General features: G+C 41.4%; 1 protein-coding gene across 2 annotated transcripts in view; it reads right to left on the reverse strand.

Annotated features, from left to right (window-relative positions):
• The window catches only part of ERBB4 (erb-b2 receptor tyrosine kinase 4), a 1172496-nt gene that overhangs the window by 103303 nt on the left and 1047390 nt on the right, over positions 1–21803 (reverse strand). For both annotated transcript variants that reach the window (XM_040439645.1, XM_040439646.1), the window contains exon 20: positions 12868–13053. In XM_040439645.1, coding sequence (XP_040295579.1) covers positions 12868–13053 — 186 coding nt within the window. The remainder of the gene's footprint in view (positions 1–12867; positions 13054–21803) is intronic.

Raw genomic sequence — 21803 nt, forward strand, 5'->3', positions numbered from 1 at the left:
AGTCTAGCACTTTTCCTATAAACACCAGCGATTTGCTGGACCAGAAGGAATCCTTTTCACACCCCCCACAGCGAGGACTCGGCTCCTCGTGTTTAAACTTTTCACTCGTTGCCAGCATCTGTGTTAAAATAGCAATTACTCATTGGTATATAACATTGACAGTCTCCGAGCTGCACAATGTAGAGCGAAGGGACAAGCCCAGTCAATAATCTAGTGTCGTCTGAGTCACAAAATATGGTTTGAGACCCAGTAGCAGTGACTCATGATCATAGCCTGGGTGACTTCTGCTGTTTAGAAAATGAAACTTCAAGCTCCACAGGATAAAATCCATATCCCTAGATTTAAAATGTACCTTAAGAACACTGAAGTTACGACTGCTGGTGATCCATACAGCTTTCTATTTAACAGGTACAATATTTGTTATTAAAGGGGTTTTCTGAGGTTTTAGAACTGATGACCTATCCTCCAGTCATCAGTATTTGATCGGTGGCGGTCAGATACGCAGGACCCCCGCTGATCAGCGGTTCGAGAAGGCACTCGCAGTAGCACCGCACCTTTTCTTTTCTCCCCAAGCACAGCACAGTCCATTTTATAGCACTGTGCTTGGTATCGCAGCTGAGCCCTAAAGGATAGGTTATCAGTTCAAAAATTTCTGAAACCCCTTTTAATGGTTTTGCATTTGATTCAGACTGTCTTGCATAAGTTTACACAGTCTAAGGCTGTTGTGTGTTTTGCGGTCCGCAAACCGCGGATCCGCAAAACACAGATTTTGCAGAACGGCACTTTAATATAACTGCCTCTTCTTGTCCGCAAAGCGCAGACAAGAATTGGACATGTTATATTTTTTGGGCGGACCACAGATTGGAGCACGGAGTGCTGTCCGCATCTTGTGCGCCCCTATTGAAGTGAATGGGTCTGCATCCGAGCCGCCAAAACTGCGGCTCGGATGCGGACCAAAACAACCGCCGTGTGCATGAGGCCTAAATCTAAGGACAATGGGGAGATTTAGAAGGAGGTAGACTGCAAAGTGTAGGCCACTTTCTACAGGACAAACTGAAAAAGGCAATTATCGGGAACAAACTGTTCCCGATACTGTAGGTAGAGGCAAACCCTTTTGAAAAGGAGAATGCCAATTGGCAGCTAAAATATTGATACATTAATTCACATCCAGGTGTAATAACAGACAGGACAGCACAATGCAGTTACAAGAAAAGGTGTTTCACAATCGTTATTTTATAGGGAACACAAGTATTTACTAACAGACGTGTCAGGAGAGCTCACCTTTAGGGTACATCTACATTGCAATTTTCGCCCTTGATAGCTGTCACTCGCCTAAGTATCGCAGTGTAGTGGGGTTGCCATAAGAATGAATGGAGTCGCAGGGCAGCTTAAACGTTTGCTGCAACCATGACACACAATTCTCAAAAAAACAAAACAAATGCAGTGTTGGAATTTTTGCGTATCATGTGTTGCCGTTACAGCAAATATTCAAGTTGTGCTGTGACCCCATTCATTCCTATGGCATCCTACTGCAATGTGATACTTGGGCGCAACATGGGTGCGGGACACCTGTCGGGGCCCAAATAGTCAAGTAAATGTACCCTAAAGTAGTTTTTTTTTAAAGATCAGGACTGGCTCATTTAGCCCCATTTATAACACATTCTTGTGTATTTTTTTCAGTGCCACATGGGGTTTTGTTTTTTATGCTATTTTTATGCTATTTCAACTTTTAGCAATGTTTACAGTTTCATTACTGGAGTGCCCCCTCCTTTCCAGGCAAGCTTTTTCATTTTAGCAATGGACCTATAAATAACTAATTAATTTCTGAGCCACCCTACACGTATTTGATATACATTTTCACAGGAAACCTTGGACCTTTCATTTGAGCCATTAGATGACAGATATAAAAAAAAATATCTAAATGTTTACAATTTTTTAAGAAAGCAAACAGGAAAATAAATGTATGTCCGCTATACTACTGCTAAAACTAATAAGCATATTTTTTATGTAATTTTTTTTATGAACGAAAAAGCGGAAAAAAATGTGTGTACATGCGTGTACATAGCCTGCTATACTATTGCTAATGCTAGAAATTGCTTTAACTTTTTATTATTACATTTTCTTTTTTGCTTTTCAATTTTTTCATATATATTTTTTTTTACTTTTCTGATGAACAAAAAGTGAATTAACCCCTTCCTGTCCTAATCAGGCAGGAAGGAGTTAATTCAGAGAGTGCAGACTCACAATTAATTTTACAGCCAGCAGGGGGCACTCTCATATCAAGAGGGGCGCTCTCCTGTTTCACACTGCTATAATGATGCAACTCCGTTATACCACTTGGGCTTGTCTCAGGCATCCTTAGGCCTCTTTCACACGAGCGTGACAGATTAGGTCCGGATGCGCTCAGGGTGCGTTCAGTGAAACTCGCACTATTTTGCAAGCAAGTTCAGTCAGTTTTGTTTGCATTCAGTTACAAACAACATCTCTTAGCAACCATCAGTGAAAAACGCATCGCACCCGCACTTGCTTGCGGATGCAATGCGTTTTTCACGCAACCCCATTCACTTCTATGGAGCCAGGGCTGCGTGAAAAACGCAGAATATAGAACATGCTGCGATTTTCACGCAACACAGAACTGATGCGTGAAAAACAACGCTCATGTACACAGACCCATTGAAATGAATGGGTCAGGATTCAGTGCGAGTGCTATGCGTTCACGTCACGCATTGCACCCGCGCGGAAAACTCGCCCGTGTGAAAGGGGCCTAAGTCCCGGTCTCTTCTTTACTTCTCAAAAGATGAACTATGGGCTAAAGGACCTTTGGTGACGTCAGATCACATGCTCCAATCACAGGGTCCATCACCGCGGTGATGGACCCTGTGATTGGAGCATGTGATCTGACGTCACCAAAGGTCCTTTAGCCCATAGTTCATCTTTTTAAAGAACTAAAGACCGGGAGAACTACGCGAACAAGAGGACAAGGTGAGTTAATTTTTTTTATTTTTTAACCCTCAATTGATCACCTACTAAGCATTCTGTATTCAGAATGCTATTATTTTCCCTTATAACCATGTTATAAGGGAAAATAATACAGTGTATAGACAGTCACCTAGCAACCGTGCGTGAAAATCGCACCGCATCCGCACTTGCTTGCGGATGCATGCGATTTTCACGCAACCCCATTCACTTCTATGGGGCCTGCGTTGCGTGAAAAACGCAGAATATAGAGCATGCTGCGATTTTCACGCAACGCATAAGTGATGCGTGAAAATCATCGCTCATCTGAACAGCCCCATTGAAATGAATGGGTCCAGATTCAGTGCGGGTGCAATGCGTTCACCTACCGCATTGCACCCGCGCGGAAATCTCGCCCGTGTGAACCCAGCCTTACGCGAACAAACGGAGAAGGTGAGTTAATTTTTTTAATTTTTTTTAACCCTCAACTGATCACTTACTATGCATTCTGTTTTCAGAATGCTATTATTTTCCCTTATAACCATGTTATAAGGGAAAATAATAACATCTACACAACACCGAACCCAAACCTGAACTTCTGTGAAGAAGTTCGGGTCTGGGTACCACAGTCGGATTTTTATCACGCGCGTGCAAAACACATTGCACAAGCACGATAAAAACTGAACATCGGAACGCAATCGCAGTCAAAACTGACTGCAATTGCATTCCTACTCGCGCGGGTTTGCCGCAACACACCGGGACGCATACGGAACTAATCCGGACACGCTCGTGTGAACCCAGCCTAAGAGATGCTGTTTGGAAACCTTCGTTTTTTTATCACGCGAGTGAAAAACGCATCAAAACGCATTGCACCTGCGCGGAATAAACTGAACAACTGAATGCAGTAGCAGACAAAACTGACTGAACTTGCTTGCAAAATGGTGCGAGTTTCACTGAACGCACCCTGAACGCATCCGGAGCCAATCCGTGAAAGAGGCCTTAGGCTGCGTTCACACGAGCGTGTCCGGATTAGTTCCGGATGCGTCCCGGTGTGTTGCGGCAAACCCGCGCGAGTAGGAATGCAATTGCAGTCAGTTTTGACTGCGATTGCGTTCCGATGTTCAGTTTTTATCGCGCGGGTGCAATGTGTTTTGCACGCGCGTGATAAAAAAACGACTGTGGTACCCAGACCCGAACTTCTTCACAGAAGTTCAGGTTTGGGTTCGGTGTTGTGTAGATGTTATTATTTTCCCTTATAACATGGTTATAAGGGAAAATAATAGCATTCTGAAAACAGAATGCATAGTAGGTGATCAGTTGAGGGTTAAAAAAAATAAAAAAAATTAACTTACCTTCTCCTGTTGTTCGTGTAGTTCTCCCGGTCTTTAGTTCTTTAAAAGATAAACTATGGGCTAAAGGACCTTTGGTGACGTCAGATCACAACCTCCAATCACATGGTCCATCACCGCGGTGATGGACCATGTGATTGGAGCATGTGATCTTACGTCACCAAAGGTCCTTTAGTCCATAGATCATCTTTTGAGAAGTAAAGAAGAGACCGGGACTTACGCGAACAAACGGAGAAGGTGAGTTAATTTTTTTAATTTTTTTTAACCCTCAACTGATCAGTTACTATGCATTCTGTTTTCTGAATACTATTATTTTCCCTTATAACCATGTTATAAGGGAAAATAATACAGTGAATAGACTGTCACCTAGCAACCATGCGTGAAAATCGCACAGCATCCGCACTTGCTTGCGGATGCTTGCGATTTTCACGCAACCCCATTCACTTCTATGGGGCCTGCGTTGCGTGAAAAACGCAGAATATAGAGCATGCTGCGATTTTCACGCAACGCACAAGTGACGCGTGAAAATCACCGCTCATCTGAACAGCCCCATAGAAATTAATGGGTCAGGATTCAGTGCGGGTGCAATACGTTCACCTACCGCATTGCACCCGCGCGGAATACTCGCCCGTGTGAACGCAGCCTTACTGTGACCACAGCTGTCTAATGACAACATGGGGCTCTGGCAGATTGCAATTTAATGCTTTAGGTTACAGTTAAGAGCCTACTCGTGTGGCGGTAAGTGAGTAGTTTATACTGTTTGCTTTATTTTTTATACCCAGCAAAAACAGCAGTATAGGTGGTAGGCAATAGCAGAGGGGACATGGAAAGATATCCTTTGGCCTCCCTGCACTTTTGTTAAAATAAGTAAATTTTTGGACTGAATCATAGTGGTTTCATCCTGTATGCAATTAGGGATGCCACCAGCCCAGCCAGTATTTGTGGCTAGAGCCCAGTATCATTATTTTTTTTACCATTGCCAGCTCATAGAAGTTCTGATATTTCCTCTGTGCAATTTAGGAGTCCCTGCTCTGTGTCCATATATAGAGGCAGCGCTGTGACAATGAATAGGGAGTATCGGCAGTATGCTTGGGGACACCCCGTGTATTTAACTTATAGTTAGCTATCTATTTTTTTTCCCCTCAAATCTTTATTTTATTGTTTTTGCCAGCATATTGAGAAGTAACAATAACAGAAGGGCAACAAGCCCAAAAATCGAGGAAGCGTACAGATTACATCGCATACATGGAAAAAAATGTATCTGATGGACATCATACATAGGAACAGATTTTCTGTTAGACAATATGTCAGAAGAGGCAGCATAGTACATACGATGGGAAATACAAGCTCATAGGTGACTAAACCAGGGGGCCTAAACAACAGCGAAAATTGTAGGCTCTTACATATGGAAGAAAAATCTGTATGGAAAAAGCGCATTAAGGAGTCATTAATACAGGGTAAACTCATCCAGATCTCGACCGACACCAGTCCATCCAGGGTCCCCGTGTCACCAGGAATTTATCATGCGAGTCTCCCAGCTTGATAATTCCTCAAACCTACAGATCTCATTAGCCCTAAGTATCCAATCAGCAATGGAAGGGGCTCTGACGGACAACCAATTCCAAGGGACTAGTACTTTGGGCGCAGCCAGTAAATGGGCTAATAAAGAGCGTTTTTGGAGGGAAGAGTCTGATGAGGGAACATTAAGGAGGACCAGAGAAGGAGAGAGCTTGGGACCCAGAGGCATGATCTGCTGGAGAAATCCATTAATCTCATACCAGAAAGGAGAAATACTTTCACATGACCACCATATATGAGAGAGTGTACCAACTGCCTTGTGACATCTCCAACACATCGGGGGAATACTACTATCAATTTTATGCATCATATCTGGAGAGCGGTACCATTTTGTAAACAGTTTGAAGGAATTCTCATGGATTCTCAAGGTGCATCCAAATCCAGGAGAATTCCTTCAAACTGTTTACAAAATGGTACCGCTCTCCAGATATGATGCATAAAATTGATAGTAGTTATCTATTTTTAAATGGTCTCTGCAGGGTTTTGAACCTACCAACCTACCACCTTCTGTAGTAAAGGCAAAGACTCTAACCATTGAGCCACAGACGAAGATTTTCTCTAGCTAAAAACCTCAGCTGTGACATGCCAATGTGAGGATTTGTTTTGTTTATGTGAGTCATTGTCTCCTATTACATTTACAGAACAAACTATGGCAAACTAGGCTTCTGTATAGGGCCACACAGTTCAAGGGCAGCAGTGAAATGGGTGGAGGGGAAATATTTTTCCTGACTTTGTGAATATTTGCTTCTCCATGAGAGCCCATGCCTTACACCTGTTCACACGAGGCGGGAGCATAATTTTAGTCTGCATTTTATATTAAACACTTAGAAAAAAACTCAAAATATGATCAAACCATTAGTGTCAAATAACATTCAGTGTTAAGCCACCCCCAAACCATGCCTCCTTTACCTGTATAAACATGGCAGGTATTTTTTGTTGGAAAGGGTGGCGACACTATGCACAATAGAGATGTGTTCTGCCCAAAACCACATTTGTATCATCTCTAGTAACTGTAAACTGTAGTTAAAGGGGTTGTCCGAGTAATTTTTTTGTTCTTTGTATGTTTCTAACTAATCAAATGTAAAGGCTTTACCATGCACTTACAGTTGCTGCTTTCTCAGATTTCACTGAGGGTCACATGACCTGTGATGTCAGCTTCTCTCCCTGCTCTGATGATGTATTTGCACAAGCCTGATAGAGTAGATATGTGTCTGCACCGAGACGTCACTGTGCTGGTCACACCTAGGGTGGCCAGACATCCGGTTTTAGGCCGGACAGTCCAGTTTTCTGGCTCCCTGTTGTCCGTCCAGCGCAGGGCCTGGATGGACACAGGGATGCCCACCCTTTTAGTAGCTCACGCTCAGACAGCAGCATTGCGCTTTCTGAGTGTGAGCTGCAGCAACTGACTGAGGCTTCTCTCACCCCCAGTCATTTACTAGAGCTGCAGACATGGCTCCCTGTGGCTGACTGAGGGGGAAAGAAGCACCACGGCTGCCCCCAGCTCACCTTCCATTCAGAAACTTCTTCCCTTTCCTCCCCCCGTTTTTTTCCTGGCTGGTGATTGAGGGTGTGGCTTCATGGGGGTGGGGCGTGGATACACTGGGGGGGCATGGTTTATCTGTTTGGGGCATGGCCGGTGAGGTCTGGCTTTCTGGGGTGAAGCCAGTGGCCACCCTAGTCACGCTACCCTGCACTGCTGTCTGCTCTCTCCCTAGATTCTTCAGGAAAAACTTTAGCCCCCTTCAGCTGCACAGACTGAGGTCTGAAGGCTTTACTGAGTAGCTGCAGGCAGTGAGGAGACAAATGCTGGGCACAGGAGCTGACAGACTGGAGTTCTGCAGAGCATTGCACAAGAACAGGTAGGGGTAAGATCCTGTGTCTATCAGCAGTGTTATTGTATAGCTGGGACTTGTAGTCCTACACATACAACATGCTGCTGAGTCCCCCAGCAGGCAGACATGTCACTCAGGGCAGCTCTTGTATTCACTCCCTTTAGCAGAGTAGGGGGAGGGGCAAAGATTGTTGTTATTGCATGTAAACAAAGGGCCAGAAGAGAACCAGGGAAATGAGGAAATAGAAGTTTTTTTGTCCTAAAACTTGCTTAACTCAGTTATATTTTGCTGCCCATCATGTTTACAGTGCTCTATATTTTCTTTTTTTTCATAACTCGGAATACCCCTTTAATGCTCCTAAAGGCTACGTACCAGATGGAGAGCATGCAGGGTCACATGTACTAATCAGTAATGCCATGTAAAATTGACAAAAGCAAATCAAAACCTCACACTACTTCAATTGGGGGCTACGACTGCACAATGTATGCAGAAATAACTGCTACAAATGTGAAAAACAATGATACTTTCATCCATTAGAAATAATGTCCCTATAGAAGTAACTGTAATAGATTCCTACAATGCACCGAGGGGATATATTCAGATATTCAGAAAGAACTGAGCTCTGCTGGCATATGGTGAATACCTAATTTTTTGTGTGCAGTGATTAGCATAACTTAAAAAACAGTCATGCGTGCTTTAGGTATACTCTAGCAAGATTTGGCAATGCTAAGATGTAAAGATGGCCTTATGGAACCTGATTAAATCATCTTGCCTGATCCAAGATTCAGGCAAGAGAAAAACAGTTGTAGCAGAGCTAGTGATACCATGGTGTTGCATCTGTGGTTTTCTATAGAACTGCAAATACACTTAAAGGGGTTGTGCACCTTTCATTAAATGATGGCCTATTCTCAGGATAGGTCATCACTGGCTGACAGGCTAGGGTCCGACACCCCTCACCCCAGCCAAACAGCTGTTTGGCAAAAGCTCTGTCTATTAAGTAGTGGAATGAGCTTGTCACTGTAGTTAATAAAAGATGGACAACCCCTTTGATAAGACATCTTAACTCACATTGAACAAAGGGAAGGGACAATTTTCCAATCCAGCTCTGCTGCATCTGTAATGTTGACACTAGATTTTTAACCTTTATGCAAGGCTAATGTACTGCAACACCTTTACTATAAGCCATAATCTTTAGTTTATAGTTTAATGTACATGCTGAATAATATTTAACCCAGAAAACAATGTTCTCATAGAATTATGAAAAAGTTGTTGAATCCAGAATGTAGAATAATTTGTATTAAAAAGACCCTACCGACATCATTCCAAGACAGTAAGCCTCATGCACGTGGCAGAGCCATGTACACTAAGCAACATGTGGCCGAAAGGTCTCCGTGTGTCCCCTTTGTGCAGTGCCATATATTGGAGAAAATGGAGAAAATAATATGGCATCTGATATGGCATGCAATGCCTTTTATTTGTCTGGTTTGTATGGCTACTTTGCGGAATGCCCCATGACGTGTATTATAGAAGTATTCTCCCCTAGAAGAAGCTTTGGTATGCCTCTGTGTATAATTGAAGGCATACAGATGTGTCCTTCCTTACTGGACATGTCCTGATATGTGTGTCATGAGATAACAAGCTTTTCTGCTTGTTGCTGCTCAAGGGTTTTTGAGTCCTTAAGAGAATAATTCTACAGGATAGTGGATAACTATTAGGTTGGTGGGGATCCTACCTCCAACCAATCACGAGAACTGGGGACCAGCTACCCCTCAGGACCCCCATGTTAATGGAGCAACAGGTTGAACATGCACATTGCCTCTCCATCCAAATCTATGGGACTTCTGGAAGTGCTGTACTCGTCTGTCTGCGGAAGTGCCGTAGAGATGAATGGAGTGGCAGGAGAGGCAGTGTGCATAGCCGACCTGATGGTCCATTTATTTTGGGGGATCTTAAAGGGTACGGTGTACCTGTTCTTGTTATTGGTGGGAGTCCCAGCAGAAAGACCCCATCAAATTTAATAGTTTTCCTCTATCGTGTGGATAGGGGATAGCCTGGCACAACCATTTAACTAAATTAGAGCTAATGTAAGGATAGACACATCTGTACACAGATATAGTAGACACACAAAAGTCTTTGGGGGTCCCAATGGAGGGTTTATTACAGAACTGTAAATGTCGGCACACGGTCAGTCTTTTTTTTCTTCTTTTTTTAGTAAACAGCCTTAAACTGCTAAGACTCTACAGACTGTACAGATCATAAGGGAATATATTTATGCGGATAATTATATTGATAGAATTATAGCTTTCTCTGGTTAAGGTTAAGGATTGTTGTTGAATTAAATGAAGACATTCAATCATGCACAGTAACTTTTATCCTTAAAGGGAACCTGCCATTAGTTTCATGCTGCCCTAACCACAGGCAGCATGAAATGGCGACAGACTACTTCATTTACGTTATGGCATTTTAAACTAAGCATATTATTGAAAAGAATCGGACACGGGGAGAAATGCCACTGGGTGAGGGCCTTATTGATTCTGCTCATCATTGAGAAGAGTGCCGGGTTATGGAGAGAACCATTGCTTTATAGCAAAGTATTAATTATTATATTAATTTTTTTGCATATGAAAAATTAAAAATAAGTTTGTATATTTCTATTGCAAGAAAGTGCTTGTTCATTTCTCTGAGGAAAAAAATTTCAAAACGACAGACATCCTATAATAATAATCCTTCCAGTGAGTGAAGAACATCGGTTGCTGATTTAATGTCTTACTTACAGCTATCTCTGCCTGTTTACTCATCAGCTACTCTCAATCACTGATAGGACCACCCCCAGGACTCCAAAGCTAACAATAAGCAGAGATTTAGATGAATCTTTTCCCAAAAACCATACATTTGCTCAGCTCCTCCTGCTCTGTTACATGCTGCCTACAGACTGGATTGCTTTTTTTCTCGGTCATAGGTTCCCTTTAATAATTTATTTCAGGTATATGGGCTTAGATATGACAAATACTAGTAGTTTTCTTAGCTATTCATCTTTTTTTTCAAAGTTTGTTTTTCAGATTTATGTAGAGTGATCACACTTCTAGGATGCGAACAGTTAACGTGGTTAATTTACCACAAAACAAGAGTCTAAATACTTAGTGTTAAGCACAGCGGAATTAGATTTATTGTGTGTATACTGCAGTTGTTGGATAAGTAGCTTTCGAAAATCAATATTTAATTAGCTCACATACTGTTTTATTACAAGCGCCGCTGAGAATCGCAGAGTATTTTCTCGGCTGCCTTCCCAAGACACAGCTTTGGTTTCTCTGGAAACAGGCTCTAACGCACCGGGATTTCACCATGGGGGTTGGACTCCCCGATACCGAAGAAGACAGAGATGTCACACTGTTTGCATTTTATCTGAACTTGTAAACAAGTCCCAGCTTGTGGGCTTTATTGTAATGTAATGAGAAAAGGAAATTTTAGAGAATCTCCCACCTCAAGGATCCTTAGTCTGCCTTTTGCAAACCTAACGCTCTCTGCAGAGCTACCACAGCTGTCAAGTGGCAAGTGCTCTCTTGTCTGGCAACAGATGGGTCTTTATCTTCCATTTATTACAACATAATTAAGGCAGCAACTATATCATGATCTTCATTTTAATATCTCCAAAAATAATCTTTCTAATCTCAGAAGTGAACTAATTCCAGTATCGAAATAATGGGGCCATCTGAATTTAAACGTACCCATCTCGTGGTGCCTAAGAGCTAGCTGTACATAAACATCGCCATGCAGATTTAAGCAATTCCAGATGCTACACTAGTTCTGAAGATAGCTCAGGAACAATAGATGGTTATTTGTGGATTTGTCTTTTATGGTGGCCTTCACGTCAATTCAAAGACTTCTGTATGACCTTCTCAAACATGATAAAATCACTTCCATCATCTACATGAATCCACTTTGTACGTTTCAGGATGTCTGAACTGCACAAAGGTATATCCTCAGACATATGAAGGGTGAACGAGGGAATAAGATGATTAGGGAGAGATAGTGCCTTGAATCTCCTGCTAATGCTGTAATAGGGACCACTGACCATAATCTGACCAATGATGTCTCCATATGTCACTTCATTCTATGCATACTCAGCATAGGATATATATGCAGATGTGTCCTTCTTTACATTCCCTCTTGACTCAGCATAGCTAGAGATGTAAGGCATGAGATTATCAGCTTTTAAAAAAAAAACTGATGTTGTGATATTCTATCATGAGATGTCTACCTATGGACATCAAGTAGTTGTGATGCAAATTCGCTGGGTTTGGCTAGCTAGTTGAAATATTGAATTGAATTTGTTTAATGAGAAATTGGATTATTATCCAAAAAGCATCAGAAGACATAAAACTAGGTATAAATGAAATGCTAGACAGTTGACAACCAGAGTCTTCAAAAATATATACTGTAATATTAAAAGGTGTTTTCTGGGACCAATTTTTTTTTACAATAAAGTGATTCAAAATACAGTCTTTTATCCCTTTGTAATATACAAACTGTTCATTATATTTTCTGGTGTGCTGGTTATGTGACCCCCTCTCTGATCTTAATTTCACCTTGTAGATCGCATGCCGTACAGCCAAAAAGTGATCCATTCTGGCCTGCTTCTTCCCCCATGTATGTGTAACATCAGTGACGTCATGTACAGGGACCAGCTCTAGCGCTGTCGTATCTCTCTGTGTATCTTATGAAGGTGCTTTATGCCTTCATACGCTTTGGTATTGAGACCAAAACATTTACCTACTTTGGTCTGCTGTCACAAGAATAGGGTAGGGCCAGTTATGTATTTTGCTTTGCCTATCTTCCATAATTGGAAACCACCATGCATTTCACCATAAGACATTTTTTTATGAAGCCCTTTCTGCATTTTGAAACCATCAGAAAACATTTGAATAGAAATTTAAGCTATTAGGTAATGTACATCAGACACGTATTGTAGAGAGCTATGCACTTTATAAGCTAATTAAAACTAAACTAATACTTTTCCTACCAGAGAATGAGGGTAATATGCCACAGAGAACAGAAGTTGGCTACTTCATATGGTAGTAAAGCTCTACTCTCTTTATAATACACTGCTGCTTCTTTGATCTTTTTTTTAAATGGTAATTATCGGTATTCCTTACCTTTGCTATCTGGACACACCAGTTAAGAAGAAGCTGAGAGCCAATGTTATCCTTGTGTTCATGTACATAATCCAAAAGGCATCCATGAGGCATCAGTTGGGTGACTAGTTGAATAGTAGGACTCAAGCAGACTCCAAGTAAGCGGACCAAGTGGGGGTGATCCATGCTAGCCATAATCAGTGCTTCCTAAAATGAAAAACAATCCAGTTATTCCTAAGTAAAATGCTATTACCATAGAGACATCGAAGGAAATGTGTCATCAAAAATGTTATCTGCCAGTTAAAACCAGATCGAAACACACATCCTTTTTTATCTGTTTTATTACAGATTTTTTAATTTAGTTTTCTGAACATGATTATGGAGGCGGCCATCTTACCTGAGCTGATCCTAACAGCATTTAGAAAGCATTAAAAAAATTGCTTTACAACAAACCGCATGGGCCATACAGTAGACACAATGGCCAGGAGGATACCTCATTGACTTCTATGGGAGAGTTTTCTAGGCAGCCTCTGTGACCTGTGCAGCAGTAATTGTACAAGGAAAGAATAGATAGGATTTGACAATCACATGTTGTGAATGGTGGATTCTGTCTTATCTGTACACAGAGGTGATATCTCCTTATGATTACAGGCAGGTTTAGGAAAATATAAAAACTGCAGTAAAGTGATCTGTACAAATCAATTATGAGGCTTAGCTGCCAGTGCGAAAACTGCAGGAATTTATGTTTTTTGTTTAAATATAGATATTTAAATGGAAAATTAAAAATAACCACCAAAAATTGTTTAAAAATACGTTAGGGTACTTTCACATTAGCGTTTTTCTTTTCCGGCATAGAGTTTTGTCCTAGGTGCTCTATACCGGAAAAGAACTGATCAGTTTTATCCTCATGCATTCTGAATGGAGAGAAATCCGTTCAGGATGCATCAGGAGGTCTTCAGTTCAGTCTTTTTGACTTATCAGGACAGAGATAAAACTGCAGCATGCTAAGGTTTTATCTCTGGCCAAAAAAACTGAACACTTGCCGGAATGCCGTCATTTTTTTCCAAAGGAATGTATTAGTGCCAGATTCGGCATTCAAAATAAGGTGAAATAAATAAACGACGGATCCGTTTTTCCAGATGACACCGGAAAGACGGATCCGGCATTTCAATGCATTTGTAAACGGATCCGGCAGGCAGTTCCGGCGACGTGTCTTGGAAAAGTGTCTTGAAAAAGAACAAGTTTACAAATATTACAATAGATATTTACAGAGCAGAAGACTTCTTTCATTTTTACTTCCTTTTACTTCCTTTTGTTGTCCCATTAATAATTTTTGCATGCAAAATTGGAAGGATTTTCCAGGAAATAGATATTGATGACCTATCCTCAGGATACGTCATCAATATCAGATCAGTGGGGGTCCAACACCCGGCAACCTCACTAATCAGCTGTTTTTTGGCAGCCCCTGGTGCCGAAAACTATACAGTGGATGGAAAGCTGCATCAATGTGTAGTTACTGGCACTGACATACTGCAGATTAGCTCCTATTCACTTGAATGGAAGGTGAGCTGCATTACTGCAGCATGTTCCCTATACAGAACCTTCTGTTTCCTGCTTCATCCACTGTGTAGCTGATCAGAAGAGGGGCAGAGTGTTGGAACCCCACTGATCTGATATTGATGACATTTATTTATTTTACGCACTTATATAGCACTGACATATTCCGCAGCGCTTTACAAACATTATCATCACGCTTTCCCCAATGGGGCTCCCAATCTAACTTCCCTATTAGTATGTCTTTGGAGTGTGGAAGGAAACCAGAGTACCTGAAGGAAACCCACACAAACACGGGGAGAACATAAAAACTCTTGGTCAGATTCAAACCTAGGACCCTAGCACTGCAAGCCACCAGGGCTAACCACTGAGCCACTGTGCTGAGGATGCTAACCACTGAGCCACTGTGCTGAGGATAGACCATTAATATCTAAATACCAGGAAATCCCTTTGAAGCATATGTAAGTCCCTGATTAGAACTCCTCAAACAATTAGCTAGAGCAGAAAGCTTCTGCATAAAATGCCTCCTATCCTGGAGTGTATGTAGGCCCATTGAGTTAGAAGTTTCATCAATTTGGAGCTCGACATCAGAAAATGGAGCTTTGGCCCTTATAAAGATATATTATAAAAATAGCAAAGTAGTGTAGACCTAAAATAACATGACGTTGAAAGTTGGAGGAGCATTTTATGTTTGTAGAAAAAGTGGAGATGAAATTATACTCTTAGAATTGCTTCTCATATCTTACATAGCTTCCTCTATAAAGAAAAAGCAGATGTCTTGGTTATGCATTTTCCTGTCATAATGAGAAAGAAAAAAGGACATATTTTAGAAATCTGACATTGCTGAGTTGGTAAAAAGAAATCTAAAAACTCGAACAGTTGTTGGGAGACGTACTGAGCGTTAGCACGTGTACAGAATTATAAATGCATTCTACAGACAGGACAAAGTTAGACTTATTGAGAAGGAATCTTATAGGCCCTATAGGATGTTTGTAAAGTTGCAGAAAAAACTGGAGTGTTCTGACCATGTGGAAGAAAGATAGTTTTTTCAGTACTTATCCGTCGATGGGCTGCCGGTGACACCATGTCTGCAGTGCTCAGACTGGCTGGGGGCTCGTCCACTTAGACGTCAACCATATGTGTTACCGGGACTTCGTGTTCAGCTGCATTTACTTTATATGCATCTGAACAGGAAGACGCAGGAACACATCTAGTTGGCATCTGAGTGTAAGAGCCCGCAGTCAGTCTGAGCACAGTGGAGATGACTGCATTGGTGGCCCAACAAGAGATAAGTTAAACTATCTTTCCTCCACAGGGTCAGAACACTCCAGGTTTTTCTGCAATGCATGGAGAACTGCTTTAAACTCTTTTATACAAGTTTCTGCATTAAATGGGTTGTCTTATCATGTCTCATTCCTATAAAAATACGATCCTGCTTATGTCAATCCCCACAAGCAGCTGAGTTTGCCAGGGGAAGCTCTGGCCAGCCAGACATTTCCCATACAATGACCTTTTCAGGGGAAATGTAATATGACATGGTGATCATTTAGATGAATGGCTGTTCTTGTTTTGGCTTGAGTCTACCATGGGAGCCACTTTTACAGAGTGGTTCAACATTCTGTCTCATAAAGGGGGTTCCAAGCAGGGGAGATCACTCTTTGATGTCCATATGCCCAAATAGTGCCCGTGGACAGGAGATATTTCCATGAGACCACCACTTTAAGATTTAGTATCTTAAATATATAGAGATGGAACTGCTATAGAGCATGCCATAGCCATATTTATTTGACTGTGAAATTATTTGTAACTTGAGCTAACATGGTAAGGGTTCACATCATCTATGAGTATGGAGGACAGAGAGATATGAGGTGTAGTCTAATTCATCAAGGCCACCTAAGAAGCATCCGGAACATTCACAGATGTGGAAAACATACAAAGTGTTCTAAATATAGTACGTCAAGCTCTTGTGATATATAAGTACTGTATGCAGAATACATATATAGGTCTTTCAGCCCCTGCTTTACTTATGATACTTCCCAAGTTTACTTCATCCTCTCATTGATATACATGCTTCAACAAAAATGTATTGCAAACCTAATTGCAATAGCATTTAGCAAAAAGAAAGGCATTGCAGCTTTTCATCACACAAAGTTTTTTTTTTTTTAACAACAGATAAGTTATATATTTTTTATATTAACCAGGAGTACATAGCCTTTGTTGTTGAATATCAGGGGGTAGAAATGATTGCTATCAGAGTTAGATTCCAGCAGTTCTTTGAAGAGTGAGAAAACACAATCACATTGACCGAACACAGAGAAGCGATTAAGCGGACTCCCCATGTGGGATCCCTCTATACACAACACTTTGTAGACGCACAATACAGAATCATTAGCCAACACCTAGGGGACTCTTTACAGCTTCAGGTTTATGTTTATCTTCCAGGATTTCCATTACCACCTTCTCCTCGCAGATAGTCACACCTTAAGTTATGGAACAACTGGATATTACGGCCAACGCCAAATGAAGAGGTGCTAGTTACACAATCTAATTTGCAGGGTGCAGGGTCATCATATTAATGGAGAAAACAAGATATAATGACTTTAAAAAAAAACTAACAAAAAAAACAAAACATTGCAGTCTGTGTCTGAATTTTAGAATCCAAAAACGGGCATATGTTTGGTGAGTATTCTAGCAGATGAGGCCTTATTTTTGTTAATGCTCTCAGTGTTGGAAACTAGTATTACTTAGAATAACACACATTCTCCAGGCTAAAAGTAGCCTAGTAAAACCAGTGGTCAAAGATTTTAAAACACAACCACATTCTCCATTGAAACCTTTAAATATTAATACTGCACTTTTTCTGACTTCCAGTGGGTACAATATGGATGTAAGAGAGTTAAAGGGGTTGTCTCACTTTAGCAAAATTTTCCCCATTAATGTTAAAAGTTAATACAAGGGACTTACTAATGCTTTGTGATTGTTCATGTTCCCATCTTTGCTGGCTTAATTAATTTTTCCATCACATTATACACTGCTTGTTTCCAGGGGTTATGACCACCCTGCAATCCAGCACCAGTGGTCGTGTTTGCACACTATAGGAAAAAGCTGTGGCTGTAAACCCTGGAAACGAGCAGTGTATAATGTGATGGAAAAATTTATCAAGCCAGCAAAGGAGGCAACATGAACAATTACAATACATTAATATTGTCTACACAATAAATGCCATTTGCAGAAGTGAGAAAACCCTTTTAATACATTCAACTTAAAGAAGCTCTCTAGGTAAAACTGATATGTTGTGTTATACCTACTGTAGGTGGGGTATGCAGAAAATATTGATTCAGGTTTGCCCAGATTGTTCCTTTAACAGTCACGTTAAAATTGGAAAAACACTCTTTCTTTTATGTCACTTTGCTATTGTAGATTTTTAATGTGTGTCTGCAGTATATCTGGTTGGCGCACAATTACATTTTAACCCCTTAGTGACAAAATAAATGTTCGCCTTAAGGGACAATAATATTTTCCCCCTTGGTGTTCTAGCTGTCATAACTGTAATTTTTTCTTCTAAATTCTTTTTTTTATTTTTGCTTGATTAGTTGTAAGTTTTTTAGGAACCATTTTGGGGTATATATATTGTAGTAAATAACTTTTAATATTTTTATGGGGAGAGATGAAAAAACAGCAATTTTAACATTATTTTGTGGAATTTTTTTACAGTGTTCACTGTGTGGTAAAAATAGCATAACTTTATTATGTGGGTCAGTACAATGATGATAATGGCACTTTTCTATATATTTTTACTATTTTTCCTTTCCTCCTGCAGGCTGTCAGCTCTGCAACTGCTCCCCCTCCTTTTCCAGACTGAAGAGATGGGGGCAGCTAATCTCTGGTTTGGTATCAGCTAGAGATATGGGCTTTGTATTGTTTGAAAGTTGGCGTTCCAAGCATTTAAAGCATTATCTTCACTACATGGGAAGATATCACTGTTAGAAATCAGGATGCAGTGAATGCAGTTGAAAGTGAAAGTAAAAGTAGGTTTTATCCATGATTATTACCGGCTTGATTTCTAACAGTGATATCTCCTGCTTATCTTAGGCTAATGCTATTTCTGATCTTGTTTGAATGCCTGGAATGGCAGCTTTCAAACAAGACCAGGCTACCAATCAGCTTCAAAAGTAGCCCCCCCCCCCCCCCTGCCTATCTGCCCAAGCCCAGCTGGGGCAGAACAGTTAAGCATTTTTCCCAAAGCCCCAGCTGAGCCTCAGCAAAACAGTTAGGTGGTTAAAATGGTTGTGCAGTGGCATAATATAGATGACCTGTCCCCCGTTAGGACATCAATTGCAGATTAGAGGGGGTCCAATTTCCAGCACTCTCATCGATCAGCTGTTTGAAGAAGTCACAGCACTCATGTGAACTTTGTGTACTCTGCAAAGTTTATCTGAAGGCTGCCTAGATTGTAACAGCAGTGCAGTGTGATTACAACTTGCTCTCCCATTCACTTGAATACGTTTTAATTAACTGTGCAGCTACTACAAGGGAGGGGGCTTGCAGTTAAACATTGAAGAGGATGCAGCAACTCTTTCAAACAGCTGATCGCCAAGGGTGCTGTAAGTCAGACCCCCGACAATCTGATATTGGTCAATAGTCACCTATCCTGAAGATAGGTCAGCAAAATTATGCCACTGCACAACCTCTTCAAGGTAACCTACACTGAAGAGCTTATAGTTGATTGTCTTAAACCACAATTTTCTTGTATCAAGGAAAAACATCTTTATTACCGCCATTTTGTCTAGATTTTTCAGCTATTTTTTAACTGTACCACCCTTTATTTATGCCTGATTATTCCTGGCTGCACCATGGGTAGTTGAGTGGTAGGACCCCATGCTTGCTGAGACACCGTGATGTGGTGCATGAGGGGCTCCGATATGTTCCTGACTGGAAGATATTTGACAAAGTTCTCAGCTTTTAACATAGGCTTGAGGAATGAGCTAGTATTGTCAGTTGCGTATAATTTTGGAGCATTTTTTTCAGTGATTTGTGTATATACAGTGCTGACCATAATTATTCATACCCCTGGAAAATTTTGACTTAAAGTTACTTTTATTCAACCAGCAAGTAATTTTTTGACTGGAAATGACATAGGTGTCTCCCAAAAGATAATGAGACGATGTATAAGAGGCATTATTGTGGAAAAAAAAATATTTCTCAGCTTTTATTTACATTTGAGCAAAAAGTGTCCAGTCCAAAATTATTCATACCCTTCTCAATAATCAATAGAAAGCCTTTATTGGCTATTACAGCAATCGAACGCTTCCATATTTTTGCATGTCTCCACAGGTATTTTTGCCCATTCATCTTTAGCAATGAGCTCCAAATCTTTCAGTTTGGAGGGTCTTCTTGCCATCACCCTGATATTTAGCTCCCTCCACAGATCCTTAATTGGATTCAAGTCTGGACTCTGGCTGGGCCACTCCAAAACATTAATGTTGTTGTCTGCTAACCATTTCATTACCACTTTTGCTGTGTGTTTTGGGTCATTGTCATGCTGAAATGTCCACTGGTGCCCAAGGCCAAGTTTCTCTGCAGACTGCCTGATGTTGTCATTGAGAATCCTCATGTATTGCTCTTTTTTCATGGTGCCGTTTACTGTGATTAGGTTCCCTGGTCCATTGGCTGAAAAACACCCCAAAAGCATTAGGTTTCCACCACCATGTTTGACAGTGGGGATGGTGTTCTTTGGGTTGAAGGCTTCTCCTTTTTTACGCCAAATGAAGGAAACATCATTGTGACCAAACAATTCAATTTTTGTTTCATCTGACCATAACACAGAAGACCATAAGTCTTTTTCTTTGTCCAGATGAGCTTTTGCAAAGGCCAAGCGAGCTTTTGTGTGCCTTATCTGGAGAAGTGGCGTCCTCCTTGGTCGGCATTGTGCAGTGTCCGTTGGATTGTCTGCCTTGAGACATTGCCACCAGCAGAGCCCAGATTCATCAGGATGGCCTTGGTGGTGATCCTTGGATTCTTTTTCACCTCTCTAACTATCCTCCTGGCCAGCACAGGTGTCACTTTTGGCTTCCCACCACGTCCTCTGACATTTTCCACAGTGCGGAACATCTTGTATTTTTAATAATACTTTGCACTGTAGCCACTGGAACTTGAAAACATTTAGAAATGGCCTTGTAGCCCATTCCTGACTTGTGAGCAGCCACAATACGCAGCCGCAGGTCCTCACTGAGCTCCTTTGTCTTAGCCATGACTGTCCACAAACCAACTGCAGAGAGCTGCTGTTTTTCACCTGTTGAGTTGATTTAGGGTACTTTCACACTTGCGGCAGGACGGATCCGACATGCTGTTCACCATGTCGGATCCGTCCTGCGGCTGTTTCGCCGTGCCCCCGGGCCGCCGCTCCGTCCCCGTTGACTATAATGGGGACGGGGGCCGGCGGCCTTAAGCCGTGCACCGCCGTGCTGCTCCGGAGCTCCGCCCCCGTCCCCATTATAGTCAACGGGGATGGAGCGGCGGCCCGGGGGCACGGCGAAACAGCCGCAGGACGGATCCGACATGGTGAACAGCATGTCGGATCCGTCCTGCCGCAAGTGTGAAACTAGCCTAAAACAGCTGTTCCCAATTAATTAGGGTAATTAGGATGCTTTAGAACAGCTTGGACTATTTTGAATGGTATAGAACTTTAGATTTTTCCACAGACTGTGACAGTTTGTGAAGGGTATGAATAATTTTGGACTGGACACTTTTTGCTCAAATGTAAATAAAATGTTTTTTCCCCCCCCCACAATAATGCCTCTTGTACATCGTCTTATTATCTTTTGGGAGACACCTATGTCATTTTCTGTCAAAAAATTACTTGCTGGTTGAATAAAAGTAACTTTGACAGGGGTATGAATAATTATGGGCAGCACTGTATATATTTTTTTATCTGCACAATGTATAATTTTGTGTAAAATGTCCTTGTGGTGCATGCGGTCCGCCCCAGCATCCTCCATTGTACGCATTTTTTGCTGGGGATTGCCATTATCTGCGGACCGCATGCGAAGGAATTGCTCCCCCGGTTATAGACACGCTACAGTGTCTGGGTTTGGAGCATTTCCACCCATTTAGGCCACTTTTTTCAGTGAGTTCCTGATAATGCCTGGCACATGTAACATCCCAGAGTTATGTTACTAAACTCTTTTACACCACTACAACCTGTTAAGTGTATCTGCATTGTCACCCTGTGTAATTTACCATCACATTCTCACAAATGTGCATTTTCTAAGCCTGTTACATGTATTTGCTGTAATTTCCATGTACACCAGCAGGTGGCAGCAATGTGTCAGCAGGACCTTAGTTCAGTTTAGCCTATCTAGACTGGAATAATACATTCCAGTTTAGCCCCCCTCTATGAGCAG

The sequence above is a fragment of the Bufo bufo genome, chromosome 7, assembly GCF_905171765.1.
Source record: "Bufo bufo chromosome 7, aBufBuf1.1, whole genome shotgun sequence".
Lineage (NCBI taxonomy): Eukaryota > Metazoa > Chordata > Amphibia > Anura > Bufonidae > Bufo > Bufo bufo.